We start from the raw sequence: 20,908 nt of genomic DNA, 5'->3' as shown, positions 1-20,908 counted from the left end.
TTTTTTTGAAAATTTGAAAACTTGTTTTATAATTACTTTTATTTTTCTGAAAATTGAAAATCAAAAGTAAGTATCAAATAAGATGAAAATAAAAATAAAAACTTGTAATAAAATTGTTATCAAACAAACTCTTAATATATCTAAAAGATTGATATGTTTAATTGTATGTATGTACGTATGTCTCTATGTATCTATATAGGAATCCTTTAACAAGAGGGATCCCTATTTTTTTTTTTTTTAAATAGGAACATTCTCTTAACCGTTGGATTTTACTTTAATGAAATTGTGTGGTTGAGATTGTGTGGCATGTGATTTAATCTCAACCACACAATTTCATTAAAACCAATCAACGGTCAAGAAAGTGTCCTCATTTAAAAAAAAAAAATGGAGATCTCTAAAGTGCCTATATGTGTGTCTATATATATATATATATATATATATATATTTGTAATCCTAATTAAGCGTGCATTCCATGAAAAGTAGAAGCAATTGATCAAGGTGATTGATTACTATCTTGAAGAGTTCCCATGCAATGTTTACTTGATTCAAGGTCATCAATGGCTTAATTTATATAATTTCCTGTACAGTCCTAATATCAGTAACTAATTGGTCTATTCTCGTGTTGTATAACAAGTGAATCGCGTGTCAGAATCAACAACACGTAGTTAAACTGTTAAAGAGGCATGTTGAGCATGCATCGGCTTTAAAGATGAAATTTCGTGTTAATATATAATAGTTTGAGTCTCTCAAGTCTCAACTAATAATCAAATGACTGATTTTCAAGTTAAATGTGTACGATTCGATGGCTACATTTACATGTATGCTAAATTTAGAAGCTATATATCACTGAAAGCAGTTACATTAATAAAAATGCAACATTATTTAGATTGTAGAGGCTATTTTCTATTTAACTCCAGAGTACAAATACTTTTAAGTTTTCAACTGTTAAATCTTTCAAAAAAAAAAAACACGTACTATATGATCTAATGGTTAGTGAACTCCTTCCAACCGGAATGGGATACAATATAGCAAAGCGGTAGACAATTGCATGGAGTTGATAAATTAAATTTGCTTCATTTTTTAATCTAGATATAGCACTTAGGTTCACGAGCAATGGAAATGTTAGTCAGATCCCCTTTGGGACACGTGTTGGTCGGATACGGTCAGATGAGTAGTCATCACTATGTCGTCATTTGACACTTGGCAAATCTCCACGTCACTAGCCTCCCCCAACTTGCTTTGGGTTTAGGGTTTAGCAATGGATTGAACATGTTCACGTGCATGCATGAACTCCCATGAACAGCACGTTGGCCCGGCCGCCATAGATCTCATATCAAGCAAATTGTGATTCGTGAGGGAGAATTTTAGTGGATTTTGGTGAACAATTAATTCATATATAGTTATTTAATTAGAAAATTAGATTTTAATCCTTAAATAAGATGAAGTTCAGAAAAATATCTTATACAAGATTAAAAATTGATTTTAGTCCATAGACTTTCTTTAATGCCAGTATATGTATTAATGTCTTTTTTTTTATTTACAATTTTATGGTGTTCATAAATAAAATTTTAAGATTATATTATAAATTTTAATTCTCATTATAGTAAGTATCTTATAAGAAAATATTTTCGTAAAGATTTTTCGGTACACTTATATTTTTGCATATTGTCTTATGCACCATTAATTCTTTGTAATATATTTAGGTACGAACATTTCGATACACTAGTTTAGTATAATATGTTTAGGTATGAACATTTCAGTACATTAGTTTAGTATAATACATTTAGATATGGACATTCGGTACACTAGTTTAGTATAATATAATTAGGTACATACATTTTGGTACATTGGTTTAGTATCATATATTTAGGTACGGACATTTCGGTACACTAGTTTAGTATCATATATTTAGGTACGGAATTTTCAATACACTTATGTTTTTGCATATTTTCTTATGTGCCACTAATTGTAACATCTCACATCGCCCAGGGGAGTTTAAATGTATATTCCCATCCCTACTTAGCACGAGGCCTTTTGGGAGCTCATTGGCTTCGGGTTCCGTAGGAACTCCGAAGTTAAGCGAGAAGACGGCTAGAGCAATCCCATGATGGGTGACCCGCTGGGAAGTTGCTCGTGAGTTCCCAAAAACAAAACCGTGAGGGAATGGTAAGCCCAAAGCGGACAATATCGTGCTACGGTGGTGGAACGGGCCCGGGAAGTGATCCGCCCCGGGCCGGGATGTGACAAAATGGTATCAGAGCCTATCCCTGGGCGGAAATGTGCCGACGAGGACGTCGGGCCCCTAAGGGGGGTGGATTGTAACATCCCACATCGCCCAGGGGAGTTTAAATGTATATTCCCATCCCTACCTAGCATGAGGCCTTTTGGGAGCTCATTGGCTTCGGGTTCCGTAGGAACTCCGAAGTTAAGCGAAAAGACGGCTAGAGCAATCCCATGATGGGTAACCCACTGGGAAGTTGCTCGTGAGTTCCCAAAAACAAAACCGTGAGGGAATGGTAAGCCCAAAGCGGACAATATCGTGCTACGGTGGTGGAGCGGGCTTGGGAAGTGATCCGCCCCGGGCCGGGATGTGACACTAATTCATTACAATGTATTTAGGTACTACAATATATTAAGGTATGGATATTTTGGTACACTAATTTAGTAAAATATATTACGATACAGACGTTTAGGTACACTAATTTAGTAAAATATATTATGATACAGACGTTTAGGTACACTAATTAGAAGAAGTTAGATAAAATTAATGAATTAAATGTGTATAATAATAAATTTAAAATTTAATGTAATGACATTAAATAAGATATCTTTTAAATATTAAAATAAAAATATAATATAAATTTGAATTAAGTACACATTAAAGAACTAAAATTAATATCCAATCTAACACCAGGTTTTTATTAAATTTTAATATTCTTTAAAGATTAAAGTTCAAAAATTAAACCACACGCACTAATTTTTCTCATCAATCCTATGTTCACTATAAATCGAGTTAAATTTGCTTAAGATCAGTGGTTGATCCATGAAGTTTTCTTTCAAGGGCAAGATGTCCGAACGTAACTTTGGCTTATTTTTCTTGGCTACCGACTCACCCTCAATATTTTGAAAGAGTAATGCTAGAAGATTTAGATTTTAAATTAAATTTGTAAATCAAATGATGTGTCATCAATAGAAAATAAATACATTAATCAACACTTAATAATTCAATCACCAACAACCACATCATTTAGTTTGCAAATTTGATTTAAAAAAATTTGATCCCCTAACATTATCCATTTTTAAAATCATTTTATCAAGCATCTTACCCACATATAGCCATGCTCCAGAAAAAAATATCACGAGAATATTGTACTATTTCGTTCGGGTGGGGGGCAATTGCATGCATCGACTTTTATGTGAATCCGTCATTGTTTTAACACATACTAAAGTATTGTAAAAAATAAGTGGAGATTCAGAATGTGTCCATATTTGAATATAATAGACTGATAAATTACTCCATCTTATTGCATAAACTTTTTAGTTTTCTTCATGACATTAGTTGGGGCATATTTTAGTGATTCATACAAATAAGGACATTAGTGGTTTGTTTTTAATTAGTAACTCTCTAAATAGAGTAATTGGGACATTATTAGTTGAGTTTAAGATGGTAAAATTGGTAATGTCTGTGTGTTCTTGCTTATATATATGCAGGTTTGCTTTTGCTCTGGTCAATAGGAAGATAGATACTGTCTCCTTTAGCATCCCCATTTTAGGGAGATTTGCATGAAAAATTATGTGATCAGATATTCATCAATTTTCAGAATTCTTCAATTAGTGGGAAATCTGGTGGGGAACGAAAAATAATAATATAGTGTGAAAAAAAAAAAAGAGATATTGGTTGGGAAACAGAAAATATTTAGGTGGAGAAACTTTTTAATGTGTTGGGAAAACATACTGGTACGTCAAGTGTCACAATACAATTTGTTGAAATTTTTTTTTGTAAGTTTCTAACCAATTGTATTATTGCACTTGCTGTAGTGAATCGTGTTTCGGACACATTATGCAAAGAGATGAGAGAGAGAAAAGGCGCCAAAGTAAGTGTTTGGGAACTTGAACTATGGAACTTGTCAAATCACAGCTCTATTCTATTTCTATACAAAGGCTTTTGCAGCTAAGCTCTCACTGGCTTATGGGATCTGTGTACACAAAAATTACCTTATCTCTATAAGCCCATTTTTATCCACACCCTTTCTCTAAGCTCTTTTAATCTGCAAACCTGGCTTGCTTCTAATCACCCAAATAGAAGAAGAAACTTCAACAAATGAAGGTAAGATACTTGTGTTTTTGTAAAATATACTAACAGTTGCATGTATTCAGAATACCGACATAGTAACATATCGCATGTAAATAAGTTTCTCTCGTAATTTAGAAGTATTTTGAATTGTTTGATTGCAGATATTTGATTGGATGCAAAGCAAGCTCACTGGGAAACCCCGGCTTGAAAAACCAAGCTTAAAAGTCTTTGATGGTAATTAATTTTTAATTCATTTGTATTTGCTAATTATTCTTGGATCAATATATTTAATTTGTTCTTTTTATTCTTTTATAGACGAGAAGGTGAAACAAAAACCTTCCAAAGAAGAAGCAAATGAATGGCCTCACGGGCTGCTGGCAATTGGAACATTAGGAAATGGTGACTTGAAACAAGATCAACAAACCAATCCACCACCCTCCCCCAACGACCACCTCCATGATTTCACACCAGAGGAAGCTACACACATTCTGAACGAGTTGAGCTCGTACTGGAACCAATCAAACTCAGCCGCATTACTAGAACTTGAAAAAGCTCCTAACAAGTTTCTAAGCAAGCAGTCGAGCTTGAAACCTGAGAGAACAAGTACTGACAATGTAGATTGTGACGAGCTGCCGAAAGAAAATATGAGTCGATTCCAACGGAGCTCGAGTGTCGTTCTCAGCCGTGGGAAAGATGTTTGTTTGGATAACATAAACTCCACCATTGGGAAGAAATCACTCTCTTTTCTCCTCAAGAAAGTGTTTGTTTGTAGCAGTGGGTTTGCACCAGCTGCTGCTGCTAGTGGTCTAAGAGATCCAGTCCGAGAGTCAAGAATGGAGAAGGTAAATCTATTATACAACATATATTTGGCCCTGTAATTTTAACATATAAAGTTTAACTTTCATGCCTGTATTGCATCATATACGGACATCTTTGGCAACGTGCGTTAATTTCTGGTACGGCACGTGAGAGGGTAAGTATGAGAAGTTGAAACATATCCTCATACAATTTGCCTACTATAGGGACAAAATTTGTTGCAATTGAAAATACAAGGAACAAAAGTGAATCTTAATGAAATGAGAGGGCATCAAATTGGTCATCTGGTCATGTAGAATATAGTTTCCAAATGATATATTTCAAGCGAAATATATATGTCAACTTCCGTTAATTTTTTGTACTAAATCTCTACGTTCACACCACATGATATCAGAGAGTAAATTTGATGGATTACATAGCAAAAAATTAACAAAAGTTGGAAAATGTCCTTAAATTATTACGATTTGCAATACTTCATAACAAGATTTATCTCTTCTTTCTTTTTTTTTCTTTGTTTTTTTTATCCTTTTTAACGTATTTTTTGTTTTGGGTCAATACTAGATACTGAGGGCAATACTTCACAAGAAGATATACCCCCAAAGTTCAAGTACTTCAACAATGTCCATGAAAAAGTACTTGGAGAACAGCAACCCCAAGTCTGCTAAAGCTAATGAGGGGAGTAAATGGGACAAGACAGATTCTGAATGTAAGCACTTAAACATGATTAACACATGGATTAAGAGTCTGTTTATCCAAAGACACATATGCTTTGGAAATAACTTTATTCACACTATTTTTTTTCCTGGTTGCAGATATCGTTCTAGAGATATAAGTTTACTGGATCACTTCTACCACTTTGTTGCAGCTTCAAACAATACAGGGTAAGTTTTTAACGTCTCTTAAAAATTTTGATTTGTTACTTGACTTTCCTCTTGTTATGACTTGCTACAATGTCATTTTTATCTAACGGTTATATAATTATGTGAATGCATGTATTTAATCATCATTTAACGTCAAGATTTGTATTGTATATGTATAAGTGTTACAGCTAAATTCTTTGTTGTTATGCTGAATTTAAATTTAATGTGCAGATTTCTGTCAATTGCCGCAAAGTTGATCGGTTGAGCGCTACAGTTGGCTTTGTGGAATGTGAAGTGTGACATTTTTGGCCTATGTTTGATTAGAACATAATCAGGAGAAAAATAACAAAAAAAGGAGACTATCACCTTTCCTTTTTTTTTTTTTGCACGGCAGATATTGCTAAAGTGGAGACTCTTTGAGCTCTTACTATTGCTGTGTTGCGTTGCATTTGATATTTTAATAAAATTATGATGTTTTTCTTTACTCCAAATAAATAGTTTTATTGAAATAAGGCAATAAAAAAGCAGTAATAAGATAATACGAGACCAATACGTGAAAACTTTTTCTTAGTCCGGATCAACAATATAATACCACAAAATGATTAGAGAAATGTCAAGCAACTTTTTCAAAAGCGGAACTCTCTATACCTCTCTGTCAACTTAACATTAATTTTTCGTACCAAAATTATAAAATATTGTGCTAAAAACCACATTATTATGAAACATTATGCTAAAAACCACATTATTATGAAACATTATACTAAAAACATGAAGTGGCAAATAGTTTATGAAGAGTTATACTTTTGAGAAAGTGTACATTTCATTTCTCTAACGATTATGATGGTGCTTACATTAAACTTCTCCATCTCCATGATTGGACATAATTAAACGAGATCAAAAGCATTTTGTAAATAAGCAAAAATAAATAAATAAATAAATAAAATTCTAAACTCAAATTATATCGAGGGAAAGAGGGATCAAATCTGAAAACACAGATAAATGATCTTAATAACTTTAGTTCCTGGTGAATAAGCAAAAGTCTTTAAAGTTTTCATTCAAAGGAACCTTTGTTTTTCTTCTGTTTGAAAACCTTATTTTAAGGTTTAACATTATTTCTCAACCTTTTCTAAATTAAAAAAAAAAACACATTATTCTCCAATGGCTTTATATATGATGATGAAATGATTACGTATGAGGGAACGTATAATTAATCAGATCGTTTTCTATGATACAAAATTAATCTAATCCGCTCCATAAAACACGTATAATTAATCAAGGATTTCCCTCTTAAGCCAGGTATTAATCCCAATTCATTGTATACGGTTAAATATAATTATTATTTATCAACAGATAATTATTTCAATAACTAAAAAAAAAAAAGTAAATAACAAATAATTGTAACATATTGTATTATTATTTATCAACAGATAATTATTTCAATAACTAAAAAAAAAAAAAGTAAATAACAAATAATTGTAACATATTGTATTATTATTTATCAACAGATAATTATTTCAATAACTAAAAAAAAAAAAGTAAATAACAAATAATTGTAACATATTGTCAGAACGAGAGAGAGAGAGAACCAATAAAAGATGTCTTCTTTTCGGCCGAGCCGATGACTTTAATGGTTCAAACCCAACTCACAATCTTCATCTTTGATGGGTATTGTTGGAAATTTGGAAATAGAGTTGGTGGAGGAAGTGTGTGATTGAAAGTTTAGGGCTTTGGGGATTTTGGGGATTTTTATTTTTTTGGTGGGAAGAAGCCAATGCCATTGGAGAAGCTTTAAGGGTTCTTTTGGTTGCAGTTTCAAGTTACCAATTTCCCAGTAGGATTAAGAGGAGGAGGAATACTTCTTACTTCATGTCGTGGGCTGGGCCAGAAGATACTTTCCTTTCCACTTCTCTTGCTACGTATCTTGACAGTATACTCTCTCTCTAGATCTAATTTGAAGTGATTGAAAATTGGGTTTTGTGAATTTTTTTTTGTGTTGTATGTTTTAGCTGTGAATTGCCTTATTGAGCTCTGTTCTGGTGTTTTTCTTGTAAAATTTTGTTAGGGTTTGAAAGCAGCTGCTATACTGTTTAATTTGCAGATCCCTTATTGTATATACTGTTTTGTTGCATTTTTTGAATTAATATGAGATATAAGGAAGATAAAGAAGTGAAGCTTCAAACTTTAGGTCTTTGCACTGAGTAATTATAGTGATGTTGAATTTCTACTGCTGAATTGAAGATTTGTGTATGGGGGTGTTATCCAATTTTCCCAATTTGTTAGAATCGAAAGCGTATATTTGCTTCATAAGCAAAAGTATAAATGGTAGAAATATTTTCTCAAGGTAGAAGGTGATGATGAAGCAAGAGTTTTGAATAAGAAATGAGAACCGTTCATTCGGGCTATTAGAACTGCTCGCAGTTTCACTTTGTGCATTCCCGTTGGTGAATAGTTTGAGAAAATGGAAAGCTATGTTCGTAATGCCTCAATATTCAATCCGGTAATAAGTATGACTCGGATGCTGATAGTGCTTTAAGGTCACTGCAATCTCTACGTGATTGTAGGGCTTGGTAATATGTGGGATTTATCAGTGAAATAATTGTCATTAGAGATTGATTCATTGCAAAGTACTTCGCTTATTATGATTTTTTATTTATTTTTCAGAAAAGCTTCTTGTCTTGCTGCGAGATGGACGAAAGCTGTTGGGATTGCTACGGTCTTTTGATCAGTTTGGTAATACTGATCTGTTACTCCACGTGACTTACTGAGTTATCATTATCTTCACTCTTATTATTTCTATTGAAACCATAGCTAATGATGGTAGTGGTCTTTCATCTGCACAGCTAATGTTGTTCTTGAAGGCGCATGTGAAAGAGTAATTGTGGGTGACCTTTATTGTGACATCCCATTAGGTCTATATGTAATCCGTGGGGAGAATGTCGTCTTAATTGGAGAGCTGGTATATTGCATTCTCTGTCAATCCTGTGAGACTTGACTACTGTTGATATCTTTTACTCCACTATCAGTTCATTTATTAAATTCTTGTTATCGATTTTATAGGAATTGGATAAGGAGGAGCTTCCCCCTCATATGACTTTGGTACCAGAAGCAGAGATAAAAAGGGTAAGTCTGTATGTTTATTGGTTAAGACTTCAATCGAAAATTGCAATCTGCAATGCTTAGGGTGATGGCATTAGGTCATATTAAGAAAACCCTGATTTTGTGAATGCATATGTGCCATAGATAAATACTTTGCACGTAATTCTACCTTGTCCTGCCACGGTTAACAAACGAGCATCGTTATGCGCTGCTATTTTGAATGGGAATACATTCACTTTGGTTCTTCCTAGATGTTATGGCTGGATGTTGCAACCTTTCAGTTATATCCTTTCCTTTTAAGATTACGGTATAAATAGCAATCTTTGTAATGTATTATTCAGGTGGTTGGGTTGGATTATTCCTTGCTATTATTGCCGTTTGCACTTTACAATAATTCAAGTACATTTCTCTTCTGTTCAGGCTCAGAAAGCAGAGAGGGATGCGACAGATTTAAAAGGCTCCATGAGAAAAAGAATGGAGTTCCTCGATTTTGATTAACTTGCCCACCCATTTTATCGGGGGTTCAGGCCATGTCCGCGAATTTTAGTGCGACAGTGACCCGATGTTTTCACCTATATAGGAGCGCAAACAAGAAGAGAAGTCATATCAGTTCTGAGGACTTATTGAGTGGAAGTTGTGTTCTGGGTCTATTAAACGTGTGGCAATGTCGATGATCTTCCCCTGTTTCATTTGGATTTGATTGATACGTGCAAGCATGGTTTCGGGTTCTGCAGAACTGATTCGGGTTTTAGATTCGCAGTTGTTTCTGTGTTGAACATAATTTGTCTTGATTTTCCATGGGTTGTTAACCGTTGTGGAGGTTCACATTTCATGGCACATTCGGTGTTATTACATTTGTAAGATATTCATGTTCAAATCCATATTATATTTATATAAGATCTGTATGATCAAGCCAAATCAATGGATCATCAAATCTGAACTCTTAACATATAAGTATGTGACACGATGTTTGAACAATCCTCGGTCGCTTCGGATCCATAAACACGTAAAAACTCAGAATGAACATTGAGCTAATACAATCTTAACACTACAGCAGCAAGTGCTTATGCTTCTTCAGGGAAAGTAAGCAGCGTTATGAGAGCCTCGTAACCAGGAAAAAGAGGAAGAGGATCGCAGCGTTTTGCCAACTTGAAATCCTGGAACTGAAAGGCAGGTGCGCAAGTACATCCCACAAGAGAGCAGTGAGTCTCGGCATCCCTTGGAGCAGCTTCGAGCAATGCCCCTTCTGGTGAAATGCTGTAGTCCTTGGAAGAAGGCTATTCCAGTGGCAGTATTCAAGAAACATACGTCAGAATTACTTTAGCTATGTATCGGTCCACACATTCCTGGAAGTGGAACGCTTACAAGTATGGTCAATCCTAATCTCTTATGATCTCAATCCCTTAAGCACGTGTTAAACAAGTGAACGGCTCTAACAAGCTTACATTCTCCTACTAGAGCCAACACTTGTTTATCAAAGTACCACCTAATCAGAAATCATGCTTGAATCGCCACGAGAATAAGATTAACAAAACCCCGATAACAAGTTTCTGTCGTGAAACCATTAAACACATGAAACTCCATCAAGACATGAAAAAATAATACGGGATGCAAATACGTGGTCCTCCTTCAAGACCAGTAAACTAGTCCACTTTATTGTCTCGTACCGAGACCCTTAAGTTGCCTTTCTGTTACGACAATTCAAACAAATTGTCATCCAAGATACACTTTCATAATGTATCCGTATCATAACTATAACATTGCGATTTCTGGGAAACCTTTGCAACTAGCAAAATATAACTTTATTAGTTAAGATGATCAAAACATAAATACTTCAATGCATATTCCAAAAATATCTGAATCAACCAATGTCCAAGAACAAATGTCTTAAACATGGTCAAAACTCCCACTGTTCTGCAGCATCAAAAACTTCAGCACTCTCATCTTCCTATCTATACTGATATGATTAATATGGTTTCATGGTGATAAGGGTTATCACTTATCAGTTTGATAGTTTGATAAAGATTACATGATGGTAAGTCTTCTTATCAAACACCACCATTTAGGATAAATAATAGGGTCCCCTGCCCTCACACTAATTACGCACATAAGATATCAAGCCCTGTTGATTGTAGCAGTGCATTGGGTCTGTGTTGAGAGTAGGAAAACCCTTAGTTCATTGCAGCAATGGCGTCACAAGATTAGTAGTTAATTTGGTATCGTGATTCACTTATTCTGCACTTATTTATCTTACATTAACATATAAGTATGTGACACGATGTTCAAACATTCGGTCGCTTCGAATCCATAAACATGAAAAAACTCAGAATGAACATTGAGCTAATACGATCATAACATTACAGCAGCAAATACCTATGCTTCTTCAGGGAAAGTAAGCAGCGTTATGAGAGCCTCGTAACCAGGAAAAAGGGGAAGAAGATCGGAGCGTTTTGCCAACTCGAAATCCTGGAACTGAAAGGCAGGTGCACAAGTACATCCCACGAGAGAGTAGTGAGTCTCGGCATCCCTTGGAGCAGCTTTGAGCAATGCCCCTTCTGGTGAAATGCTGTAGTCCTTTGTTGGGAAGGAACCAAACCACACATTTGGAGGCACTGTGTACTGGGGTTGCTGATCCTCTCCCAAATTGGGTCCGAGGCAGGTTAACTTGACTTTCCCGTCTTCCCCCAACTCCACAACCTGATAGCAAATATAGCGGTGTTAAAAGAGCGGAAATTTTACATTATTTATCTGTTTCTCTATAAACGTTTAAATGCTTCCCACAATTACCAAAGGAAAACATAGCGTGGAAATCGCATGAGAAATCTCTACCCGGAGTTCATAGTGAAATGAATCACTTTGAGTGCAAGAGTCAGATCAGGCCCGATCTAAGATCACAGTTTAACTAATCACTTTGAGTGCAGATGTAAGATTATCTATCCTAATGCAAAAGCCGAGGCCGAATATCAACCAATTTAGCTGAAAACCTACACGATTCCGAGCATAGGCAAAACGTCTGTCCTAATATGTTGGTACGGTAAGATGGTTATGCATCATATGAATATCTTGAAATGACTACAGAAATGACATGTGAATGCAGATGATTCAATCTTTTAGTGAGCCGGGATTCGAAGTGTACCGTAATGGGTTCTCCGACATAAAAATGCCAGGTTTCTGCCATTGGTATACGATGAAGGCGAGATACACTCCCAGACGGCAGCAAGAAGTAGATAGATGAACTCACAGGGCGCTCAACCTTGTCTGCAGATAAACTACACTTGTGTTAGTAAAAGAAAATGGTACAAATAATACAACCACAATTCCCATGCATTACAATTGGCCTCAATCCTATTTCAAAACTCAATTGGGCTAAAATGATTCTCACATCCCACGTATGAATGCGGATATGTTGTCGATACATTGTAGATAATAATACCATTGACACTATCGATACTTCAACTTTACAATTGTCGGCAAGCGGTCAATATGATTAAAAGTGCAGTTAACACAGAGGAGAAGGCAAATGGCACTTTATCGCAGCGGCGAAAAGCAATCATGCTTATGCACCATAGTGCGGGTACAATCTTCAAAGATCTCCCTCTTCTCTAACAACCAACAATTTAACCCACTAAACGCTATCGTTTCGTTTTAAAAAAAAAACACAGGAGCCTTAAATTCCAATAACAAAGAATCCAATTTCATACAACACAACACATTAATCAATACAAACCAATCAATTTCACTACTTACGAGCTTCCAAATATTTTCCAAAAATTATAAATCGAAGATCCATATGCAGATAATAACAAAACCCCAATACATGAACAAAAATCAAATATCCAAGATTCAAATCATTTGTAAAACATGAAAAATTACAGGAATGAATGAATGAGAAGCACAAGCAACAAAATCTTACAGTCTGGGGGAAGCTGACACAAAGGCAGGGCAATGGAAGTGTCTCTGAAAGTTTCGAAATAAAAGCCACCTTCAGGGTGGGGATTCAGTTTCAGTTTAGCTACAATCTCTGATGCAGTTCCCATGTTGCTTCTTGGGATCTCTAAACTCTTCGTCTTCCTCTGACAACAGCCACTGTATTCGATTGTGATCTGTGTTTGGTACCTTTGACATGTAGTAGGTTTTGGCGATTTGACAAAGCGACATATAAAAATAGTTTAAGGGCGCTACTTTCTTTGGTCAGACATGGCAGCCTAAACCCAACAACGGCAGATCCTGTCGATCCATATGGGATAAGTGGGTTTGGGCTTTCATTGGAGTAGACTTTTTGAGCAACTCTACTAAAGCTCTTAGGTATTCACTATTTAATCCATCTAATAAATAATAATTGTTTTTAATGAATAGTAATTATCTTTGCATCTTCCTACAGTGAACAGCTTGATAATAGGTAATAAAATATTAATATAATTTTTTATTTATAATTAATATTATATTATTAATTTATCTTTTCCTTTTGGAAATCTCTTCTTATCTCTGGAAATTTCTACCGTCTTTTTTTGTTGCACTTCCGACACACAGCAGAGCAGCACACCTAAATGCCTTTCTTAATTTTTGATGCACTTCTGTAGTCCATGGCTTCACGAAACGGTGTGGTGTAGAGGGGTGCCGTGAAGCTGGATCGTTCAAGTCCTGGCTCCCTCCTTCTCAATCTCTCGGATCCGTCCTACCCCGGAGCAGCCCCGCATTGTTTGGCTCCTCAGCTTCCAAGGACGATGGAGGTCAGTTTTTGTTTCCCCGGAAATGCAAAGGGAGAGAAAGAAGATGACAACAAATCAAAAGCCAACCAAAATTACACAGTATATTATAGGTAAGCAAAAGCATCAGAGTCTTGGCTCCTCCAATTGTACTGCCGAACTAGATTCACTTGTCTTCACCGAAACAACAAATCACCACACACCCATTTATTAAACCCCCCTCTGATTCGATCTCTCTCACTCCAATTCCTTGTGGGTTTTTTCCTATTTCCCTCACAACCCCGCCAATCGATCTGCTCATGGAGAAGAATCAGTCGCCGTCGCCATGTTTCTGTTCGACTGGTTCTACAGCGTCCTCGCCTCCTTCGGGTTGTGGCAGAATGAGGGCAAGATTCTGTTTCTGGGCCTCGATAATGCCGGCAAGACAACCCTCATCCACATGCTGAAGGACGAGGTTTGACTCTCTTTCTCTCCCTCCTCGAATCGAATAGTACTCGAAAGAGTTCAAGAAATGCAGAGAAGATGATGACTGACGTCGCCCAGACGTCAGCCTTGCGTCACATGACCTTCGGGTTGGCAACTGCTGCCGAGCCTCTCCCTCGGGCTCCATCGCCAGCACACGCTGGACCTCCTCACTCGTTATTATATAATTTAAATTCTAATTTTCTAATTTTTTTATTAACATACCTTAAATATGTAATAAAATCCATCGTCTACTGATATTACATAATAACACATGAATAATAACACCGCACGACAATGTTCTAGTACATGCAAAAATTTCTTCCTCAATTGACGAATACATGGACGAAAAAAAACTAACCTACTCTAAAATATACACGTTTTTCTCTATTTCTCTTCATATGTGACTTACTGACTGTATATATGAGAAGAGAGAAAGAAACAAATCTATGCACTCCCTGACATGCAACTATATGCAAGTTCTTGTCTACGTAGACCAATTTCTCATGAACAGTGAATAATTTTGACCATAAGACTCACGTTTTCTTGGCACGTCCTTGCATTCCTTTTCGATACAAAGTGAGATTATAAGGAATAGAACACAACCTCGAGTATAGGAGAAAAACTTTACATGACGAGGGATGCAAATATGTGGGTGTAATGCATGCGTCAAATTTAATAACCGTTGCTCTTAATTATTTTGAGATAGAAGTTATTTGCATCGTCGTATTTATTTCTCTATTTTATTATTGTTCTTGGCTCATAAGTAACTTTTGATTATCGTTAGACTACCAAATTTATTCACCAAATGTTATTCGTTGTGGCAGTTTTCTTATAATTCAATCTTATTTATTTCTAAAATGTAGATTTGCTCATTGATAAAGTTAGCATAAAACATAGATGTTGGCAACGTCTCTGGCAGTTTTGAAAACCTGATAAATGACAAATAAATAAAATCATGTGATACATGTATGTTTAGTCAATCAACATGTATGAATCTGTGTTAGTATTCCTAAAAAAACGAAAATTATGATTATGGTTCCTTCTCTGTACAACTAAAAATTAAAAAAAAAAAAAAAAAAAAAGAAGAAGAAAAAAAAACCAAGAACTAAGAACCAAACCTTCCTCCAAAATAGAAATATCACTTAATTTATTCAGTATTTTTCACTAAATTCCAATTTTCCTCCCTTGTTCCAACCCAGCACTCTCTCTCCTACCCTTTTTTTAACTCACCTATATATATGGTAAGGGAAAAAAAAAATTCCTGAATTAGCACCCTTTTTTAATTTAGTATTTTTCACTCGTTTTCCATTTGCTTCTGTGGTTGCAGTAACACTCTCTGATCCCCTCATCAGCCCTTTTAATTCCTCACCGTTGTAAGAAAATCCCATTTGTATTGAAGTAAATCCATTGAAGAATATATAGCAAGCATATTAGCATATATATATTTTTATATATATGCATGCCTGCAAGCTTCTCAAGCTTGTACCTCTTCAATCCTCCTAATGGCTTCGCTTAAATCAAGCCTTTGCTCAGGCTCACTCTTAGTGCAGTCAGCTCCAACCATCAGAAGCTGCAGCATTTGATCCACTGAGTCTGTCTCACTTGCTATCTCTGGGTCTAGCAACTCCTGTTCTCTTTGATCAGCCATGGCTGATTGGACCCACTGAACAACGTCGGTTCCTCCTTTCCCGTTGCTCAGATACTGAGATGGAAACTTCCCGGTGAGGATTTCAAGGATCACAATCCCAAGGCAGTATACATCGGCTTTTGGAGATACTTGCTGGGATTCTATGTACTCTGGGGTCCTAAAAGCAAACATGGATTGTGCAGCATTGCTAGGGTTTATGAGAGGATGTAAGGCATAGTCATTGAGGACGGGCTCATAGTCTTCTTTTAGTAGAATGTTGCTGGACTTTAGGTTTCCATGGGGCAGGTCATAGGATGCAAACTCTGTGTGGATGAATCCCATTCCACATGCAATTCCTTGGACAATCTTCAGACGGGTAGGCCAGTTCAGCTCCGAATAAGAAATTCCACGATCACCTGCAAATTCAATATTGTGCATATATTTATTAGTCTGGTTAGATTTCTATGCGCTTCAGAAATTTATAGATATATACCACCAAAAAAAAAATGATATTTATATATATCCAATGGAAATTTTTGTTGCGTTTGTCTTGTGAGAAGTGCCTTGTTAAACAATCTGATATGTTATATTTTTAAACTATCTCTATGACAATCTACAATGTACTAAGAAACAGTAGAATGGTAACCTGTTCTCTAAGCAGGAAAAAAGTTTTGTTATGAATACCACTTTATAGTACTTAGTACATTGTCGATATTTGGTCAATATATAGTCTACTGATATTTGATAATATCGACCAACTTTAACGACATACCAAGGATATGCAAGAATGGTACGCAATATCTCAATGACATATCAAGTAGTGGAGAATGACTCTCTTCACCAGTCAATCGAAAAAAAAAATGATTCTAGCATATACAGAAGCCTAAAACAAGATTAATTGAACAAAACTAAGACAAATTCGTACCATGCAAAACGTATAGCAAGCTGCCCTTAGGAATGTATTCTGAGATCAACAGCTTCTCCTCTCTCCTATAATGGTAAGCCAAAGGAGTCAAGATGTTCTTGTGGCTTAATCTTCCAAACCTTCTCATTTCAGCATCAAACCCATCTCTCCCCAACCTATTCATCTCCCTCATCCTCTTCACCACCACAGAAAACCCATTAGACATCACCGCCTTATAAGCTGATCCCAACCCTCCATTCCCCAAAACCTCTGCTGCCGCCTTCATCAAATCCGGCAATCCAAATGTACCCTTTTCCTCGTTCACCATCAAAAGCTCGTTCATGCCGTTTTTCCCCTGACTCGACCCCTTTTTCGAGTCCCCGCCACCTTTTTTGCTATTGCTTTGGTTGACCTCCACGCTACGATTCGACTCATTTGTACTTCCCACGCTGCGATTTGTGGTGCTTGGAATATGAACTTCAACCACCTTCTCCTGTACATTACGATGGTTATCCACGATCTGTTCCTTGCCGAGCACGTTGAAATCGTCCTCCCGTTTTCGCCTCTTCTTCGTGAGCAGCACAAAAAGCAGGAGTAGAACCATGATACCGACAATGACGCTGATGACTATGATGATGGTTTTTGATTTTCTATCTTCCTCTTGCTTCTTTGGAGTCGAGGGCGGCGATGTTGATGGGGATTCTGGCGGAGACTTTGAAGGGGATTTTGGCGGAGGAGATGACGGTGTTGGAGGCGGCTTGCATGATGACTTGAGTGGCCCGCCACATAGTCCTTCGTTCCCTTCGAACGCCTTGGGGTCAAATTTCGACAGGGTTTCCGGGATAGGACCTTGTAACTTGTTTTTTGAAAAGTCAAGGGAGTTCAATATTCCTGGTTTTAATTTTGGTATAGGGCCAGTGAATTGGTTGCTCTCCAAATGAAGTTCTTCTAGCTTGGTCAATTGGGTCAATGACTCTGGGATTTTTCCTGTGAAATTGTTACCGTTGAGGTAAATTTTCTTCAACGACGTCAAATGGGAAAAGTAGTCTTTCGGGATTTCGCCGGAGAAGTCATTTCCCGCCAAAAACAAGGATTTCAAGACACCAAGCTTGTGGAAATCTGGAATTGGACCTGAGAATTTGTTGTTCATGAGATTAATGGTTCTGAGGGTAGGAATGTCTTTTAATGCATCAACGTCAATATTTCCGGAGAGACCCATGTTGGCGAAATGGAGACCGGTGATGACATCTTGGTTGCAAACAATCCCAGCCCATTTGTCGTTACATGGGGAGGTGTTTGGGTCCCAGTTGTCCAACGGATTATCCGCTGGAGAGAGAGATCTCTTGAGCTTCAAGAGAGCATCTTGTTCTTGTGACAAGGAGAGGGAGAGGTGAGGGGAGGAGGAGAAGAAGATGAGGAGGAAGAGGAACGAGGGAACAGCGGCCATTTGCAGGGCCGGAAGGGGGACAATGTGGTGTCGTCTCCACCGGATAGAAAATGAGCCGCTGTTCAATATGGGGTGGTGTTGTTGTCTGAGGGTTTGGTGTGTTTGTGATCATCAATGTAGGGTGTATGGGGGAGGAGGGGAAGGAGGAGGAGGAGGAGGAGGAGTTGGGTGTGACATGTTTAGGTGTATTGGGGGAATGGAGATTACCAGATTTTACAAGACAAAATCTAAGAATAGAGGTTGGGGACAGAAGAAAGGGGGCTGTATTTGCCTCTTGTGGGGGATTTGAGAGGGGGGAAGAGAGAGAGAGAGAGAGAGAGGTTGTGGAGGTTGTGAAACTTGCATTGACCTTGTCAGCCACTGGATGCCCTACATTTTAGGACTCCCAATTCCAAAAATTACGTACAAAAACAAACGTTATTTTCGTTCATTCCTTAAACTTGGGTAGAGTTGGTAAAGGGAGACACCATGTTTGTGTTGTTTTTTTCTAGCTGCCACCATTTCATGATTCATCACAAGTCAATGTGTGTTGTGTAAATAATACTAGACAGCCAGTAGGAGAAACTAGATTTTTCATCTAGAGTTCTTGATCACTAAATATTCGTGCTATCTGCGATAAAATGTCACGGGAACTACCTGATTCACATACTGTAATATAAACGAACGACGAGTTTATATAGTTGGTATAATATTGATAACTAATTATACACATGTTATGATATGTGTGATACTGGTTATATCATGCGATTGTGTATTTAGTATGTTTTTTAAAAAAACTTTCATTTTAAGATCAGAAATGGCAAAACGATGAATTCAATCTCTAAAGGAACTAGTAATTGTAACATAAAAACTTTTAAAAAACCAATTCAAAACCAAATAAGTAGGGAGACGTTTGGTATGTAAAATATATATTTGATCCTTATAACATGAAGACAGTATTGCGTAATGCACAGAGGCACTTAATTCCAGGTAGTTTGGTGTGTTTGCAAGCCTTCATTCCAGGAGTCCTCAAAAAGTCCTCATCAGCTTCAATACTGAGAAGTGAAAGCCTGCACACATGAATTGTTGGCAACAATTTATCAACACAACAAAAGGCATTACACCGAAAACCAAGGTCCTGAAAAATATGTTACTTTGCAGAACTGAGAACAGGTGATGAAGTTTTATCACGTTACCGAAAATACGTTGCAGTGGCCAGGATCTGCAATATGCGCCATCAAATTGTCAATGGGATCTTTCCCTGTATAAAGGGCTTGAAACAAGAACCCTACGAAAGCGAGCATCGCAAGACGCCCGTTTTTAATCTCCTTTGTTCTCAAAACCATGACAGGCTCAGGAGACCCTCTTCCCCACATCATGGGGTCAAACCAGAGCCCACCGGGGTACCCAACATCTGGTTTAGGGTTCTTTTTGTTGGGAAACTTAGGCTCAATGTCAACACTTCCAGGGTTAATTATGTCAGCCCATCTCCTTCCCTCAACCCACCCCATTAGTGCTAATTGTACCACAAACAAGGTTGTTGGGTCTGCAAAGTACTCTCTCTCACCAGCCTCAAACCATGAGAAGTTCTCTATGAACCCTAATCTTTCAAGCCACTCTGGAATTAGAATTCCAGCCACTGCCAGCATTGCCCATCTGCCATGCATCAGCTCAGCTTGTGCATTCCATTTTAGTAATTCTGGATCAGACCCTGCAAAAATTACCAAATTGGGGTTTATATATTCTATGGAAATTAAAAACTTAGACCATGTTCGTAGAAGTGTACAAATTATATAAAGTTTCACAAAATTTTTTAGAGTGCAAACACGTATTAAGTATGAACACCTACAAATCGGATAATGTAGTATATACACCACTTAAGGGATCTTGACAATGAAATTTGAAATGTTTGTATTGAGTACGTGTTCAAAAGATAGCCGACCAGACCCGTAAAATTGTTCTAAAAGTAACAAATTCTCACCTAATCCAAGGGGGTCAAAGCCAAAATCACCAGGAAGGCTACAGTTTCAACAAAGAAGTCAGAGTGAAAGCATAAATAAATAAATTAGTTTAGTTAAAATTAATTTAAACCTGCCATCAAGCCATTCAGGAGGTGAGCTGCCAGGGAACCACAATGGCCTATCTGGAGGAAGTGGCTCACATACACTTGAGACTCCTCCTTTTGTTGCATGTAAACGGGTGGCTGCGGTTGTTCTTCCCAGCAAGCATGTTGTGACTACTTTTCCAGAGGAAATTTTCCAAGGCACTTCCCTGTAAAAGATAATTCCATCCATAAGCTTACTGCTTGGATATTAATAACAAGATTAATAGTTATTAAGGGAGTGATTAATAAGGAAATTATTGTAATTACCTGGTTGGAATGCTTGAAATTGCAGAAGAGGCAATGGACAAGGCCATAGAGAGAGAGCACTCAGAGCAGTATATTTCAGTAAGTCAAATTGTGAAGAGTTTGGGAGCTTCCTCTCCTCCAGTGTTTTTCTTGTACTCCTAGCTAGGAAGATGGATAATTCATGATACAAGGACAAGAAAGAGCCAATGGGAACTCGGCACGTGTCGTCGAGATATGAGGCTCCTGTCCAAGCTTTGTAAAAACCCCGGTAAAGAGTTTGAGGTATGGATTGGATGTAGCCAGAACTGGCGTTTGGACACAGCTATGAGCTAGAAGTAGAACTACATGCAGTCAATCAACTTAC

At 37.0% G+C, this 20,908-nt stretch overlaps 5 protein-coding genes across 5 annotated transcripts; 2 read left to right on the top strand and 3 right to left on the bottom strand.

Annotated features, from left to right (window-relative positions):
* Positions 1 to 4,321: 4,321 nt before the first annotated feature.
* On the top strand, positions 4,322 to 6,235 carry LOC103929730 (protein DEEPER ROOTING 1). The gene is made up of 6 exons (XM_048575246.1): positions 4,322 to 4,327; positions 4,456 to 4,528; positions 4,610 to 5,136; positions 5,672 to 5,816; positions 5,976 to 5,991; positions 6,202 to 6,235. Exons 1-6 carry the CDS (start codon positions 4,322 to 4,324, stop codon positions 6,233 to 6,235), a joined length of 801 nt encoding a protein of 266 aa, XP_048431203.1.
* Positions 6,236 to 7,535: 1,300 nt separating this feature from the next.
* On the top strand, positions 7,536 to 9,963 carry LOC103929691 (sm-like protein LSM1B). Its single transcript, XM_009338917.3, has 5 exons — positions 7,536 to 7,897; positions 8,632 to 8,700; positions 8,811 to 8,926; positions 9,028 to 9,090; positions 9,487 to 9,963. Exons 1-5 carry the CDS (start codon positions 7,837 to 7,839, stop codon positions 9,562 to 9,564), a joined length of 387 nt encoding a protein of 128 aa, XP_009337192.1. The 5' UTR covers positions 7,536 to 7,836; the 3' UTR covers positions 9,565 to 9,963.
* A 1,304-nt stretch (positions 9,964 to 11,267) lies between these two features.
* On the bottom strand, positions 11,268 to 13,178 carry LOC103929690. Its single transcript, XM_009338915.3, has 3 exons — positions 12,980 to 13,178; positions 12,203 to 12,324; positions 11,268 to 11,763 (listed from the first exon to the last, which is right to left on the bottom strand). Exons 1-3 carry the CDS (start codon positions 13,101 to 13,103, stop codon positions 11,440 to 11,442), a joined length of 570 nt encoding a protein of 189 aa, XP_009337190.2. The 5' UTR covers positions 13,104 to 13,178; the 3' UTR covers positions 11,268 to 11,439.
* Positions 13,179 to 14,760: 1,582 nt separating this feature from the next.
* LOC103929688 (pollen receptor-like kinase 3) lies at positions 14,761 to 18,262 on the bottom strand. Its single transcript, XM_009338913.3, has 2 exons — positions 16,790 to 18,262; positions 14,761 to 16,280 (listed from the first exon to the last, which is right to left on the bottom strand). Exons 1-2 carry the CDS (start codon positions 18,213 to 18,215, stop codon positions 15,712 to 15,714), a joined length of 1,995 nt encoding a protein of 664 aa, XP_009337188.2. The 5' UTR covers positions 18,216 to 18,262; the 3' UTR covers positions 14,761 to 15,711.
* A 775-nt stretch (positions 18,263 to 19,037) lies between these two features.
* On the bottom strand, positions 19,038 to 20,678 carry LOC103929687 (chlorophyll a-b binding protein, chloroplastic). Its single transcript, NM_001302294.1, is given in 5 exon segments — positions 19,038 to 19,264; positions 19,391 to 19,905; positions 20,176 to 20,213; positions 20,286 to 20,465; positions 20,566 to 20,678. Coding segments are annotated over 5 exon segments (801 nt in total). The 5' UTR covers positions 20,613 to 20,678; the 3' UTR covers positions 19,038 to 19,243.
* Between the last annotated feature and the right edge of the window lie 230 nt (positions 20,679 to 20,908).

This window comes from the organism of the source record quoted next, unplaced genomic scaffold (genome assembly GCF_019419815.1).
Source record: "Pyrus x bretschneideri cultivar Hongxiangsu unplaced genomic scaffold, Pyrus_bretschneideri_v1 Contig8, whole genome shotgun sequence".
Classification (NCBI taxonomy): domain Eukaryota; kingdom Viridiplantae; phylum Streptophyta; class Magnoliopsida; order Rosales; family Rosaceae; genus Pyrus; species Pyrus x bretschneideri.
This window is presented reverse-complemented; position numbering and strand designations above follow the sequence as displayed.

Bases quoted from the DNA above. Each gene is read 5' to 3' on its own strand.
- LOC103929730 (XM_048575246.1), top strand. The intron at 4,529-4,609 runs GTAATTAATTTT...ATTCTTTTATAG, and splicing joins AAGCTTAAAAGTCTTTGATG to ACGAGAAGGTGAAACAAAAA. The intron at 5,137-5,671 runs GTAAATCTATTA...GGTCAATACTAG, and splicing joins GAGAGTCAAGAATGGAGAAG to ATACTGAGGGCAATACTTCA.
- LOC103929691 (XM_009338917.3), top strand. From the start codon at position 7,837: ATGTCGTGGGCTGGGCCAGAAGATACTTTCCTTTCCACTTCTCTTGCT. The intron at 7,898-8,631 runs GTATACTCTCTC...TTTATTTTTCAG, and splicing joins TCTTGCTACGTATCTTGACA to AAAAGCTTCTTGTCTTGCTG. The intron at 9,091-9,486 runs GTAAGTCTGTAT...TCTTCTGTTCAG, and splicing joins CAGAAGCAGAGATAAAAAGG to GCTCAGAAAGCAGAGAGGGA.
- LOC103929690 (XM_009338915.3), bottom strand. From the start codon at position 13,103: ATGGGAACTGCATCAGAGATTGTAGCTAAACTGAAACTGAATCCCCAC. The intron at 12,325-12,979 runs GTAAGATTTTGT...GTTTATCTGCAG, and splicing joins GTGTCAGCTTCCCCCAGACT to ACAAGGTTGAGCGCCCTGTG. The intron at 11,764-12,202 runs GTACACTTCGAA...ATTTGCTATCAG, and splicing joins ATGTCGGAGAACCCATTACG to GTTGTGGAGTTGGGGGAAGA.
- LOC103929688 (XM_009338913.3), bottom strand. From the start codon at position 18,215: ATGGCCGCTGTTCCCTCGTTCCTCTTCCTCCTCATCTTCTTCTCCTCC. The intron at 16,281-16,789 runs GTACGAATTTGT...TTGAATTTGCAG, and splicing joins CTTGCTATACGTTTTGCATG to GTGATCGTGGAATTTCTTAT.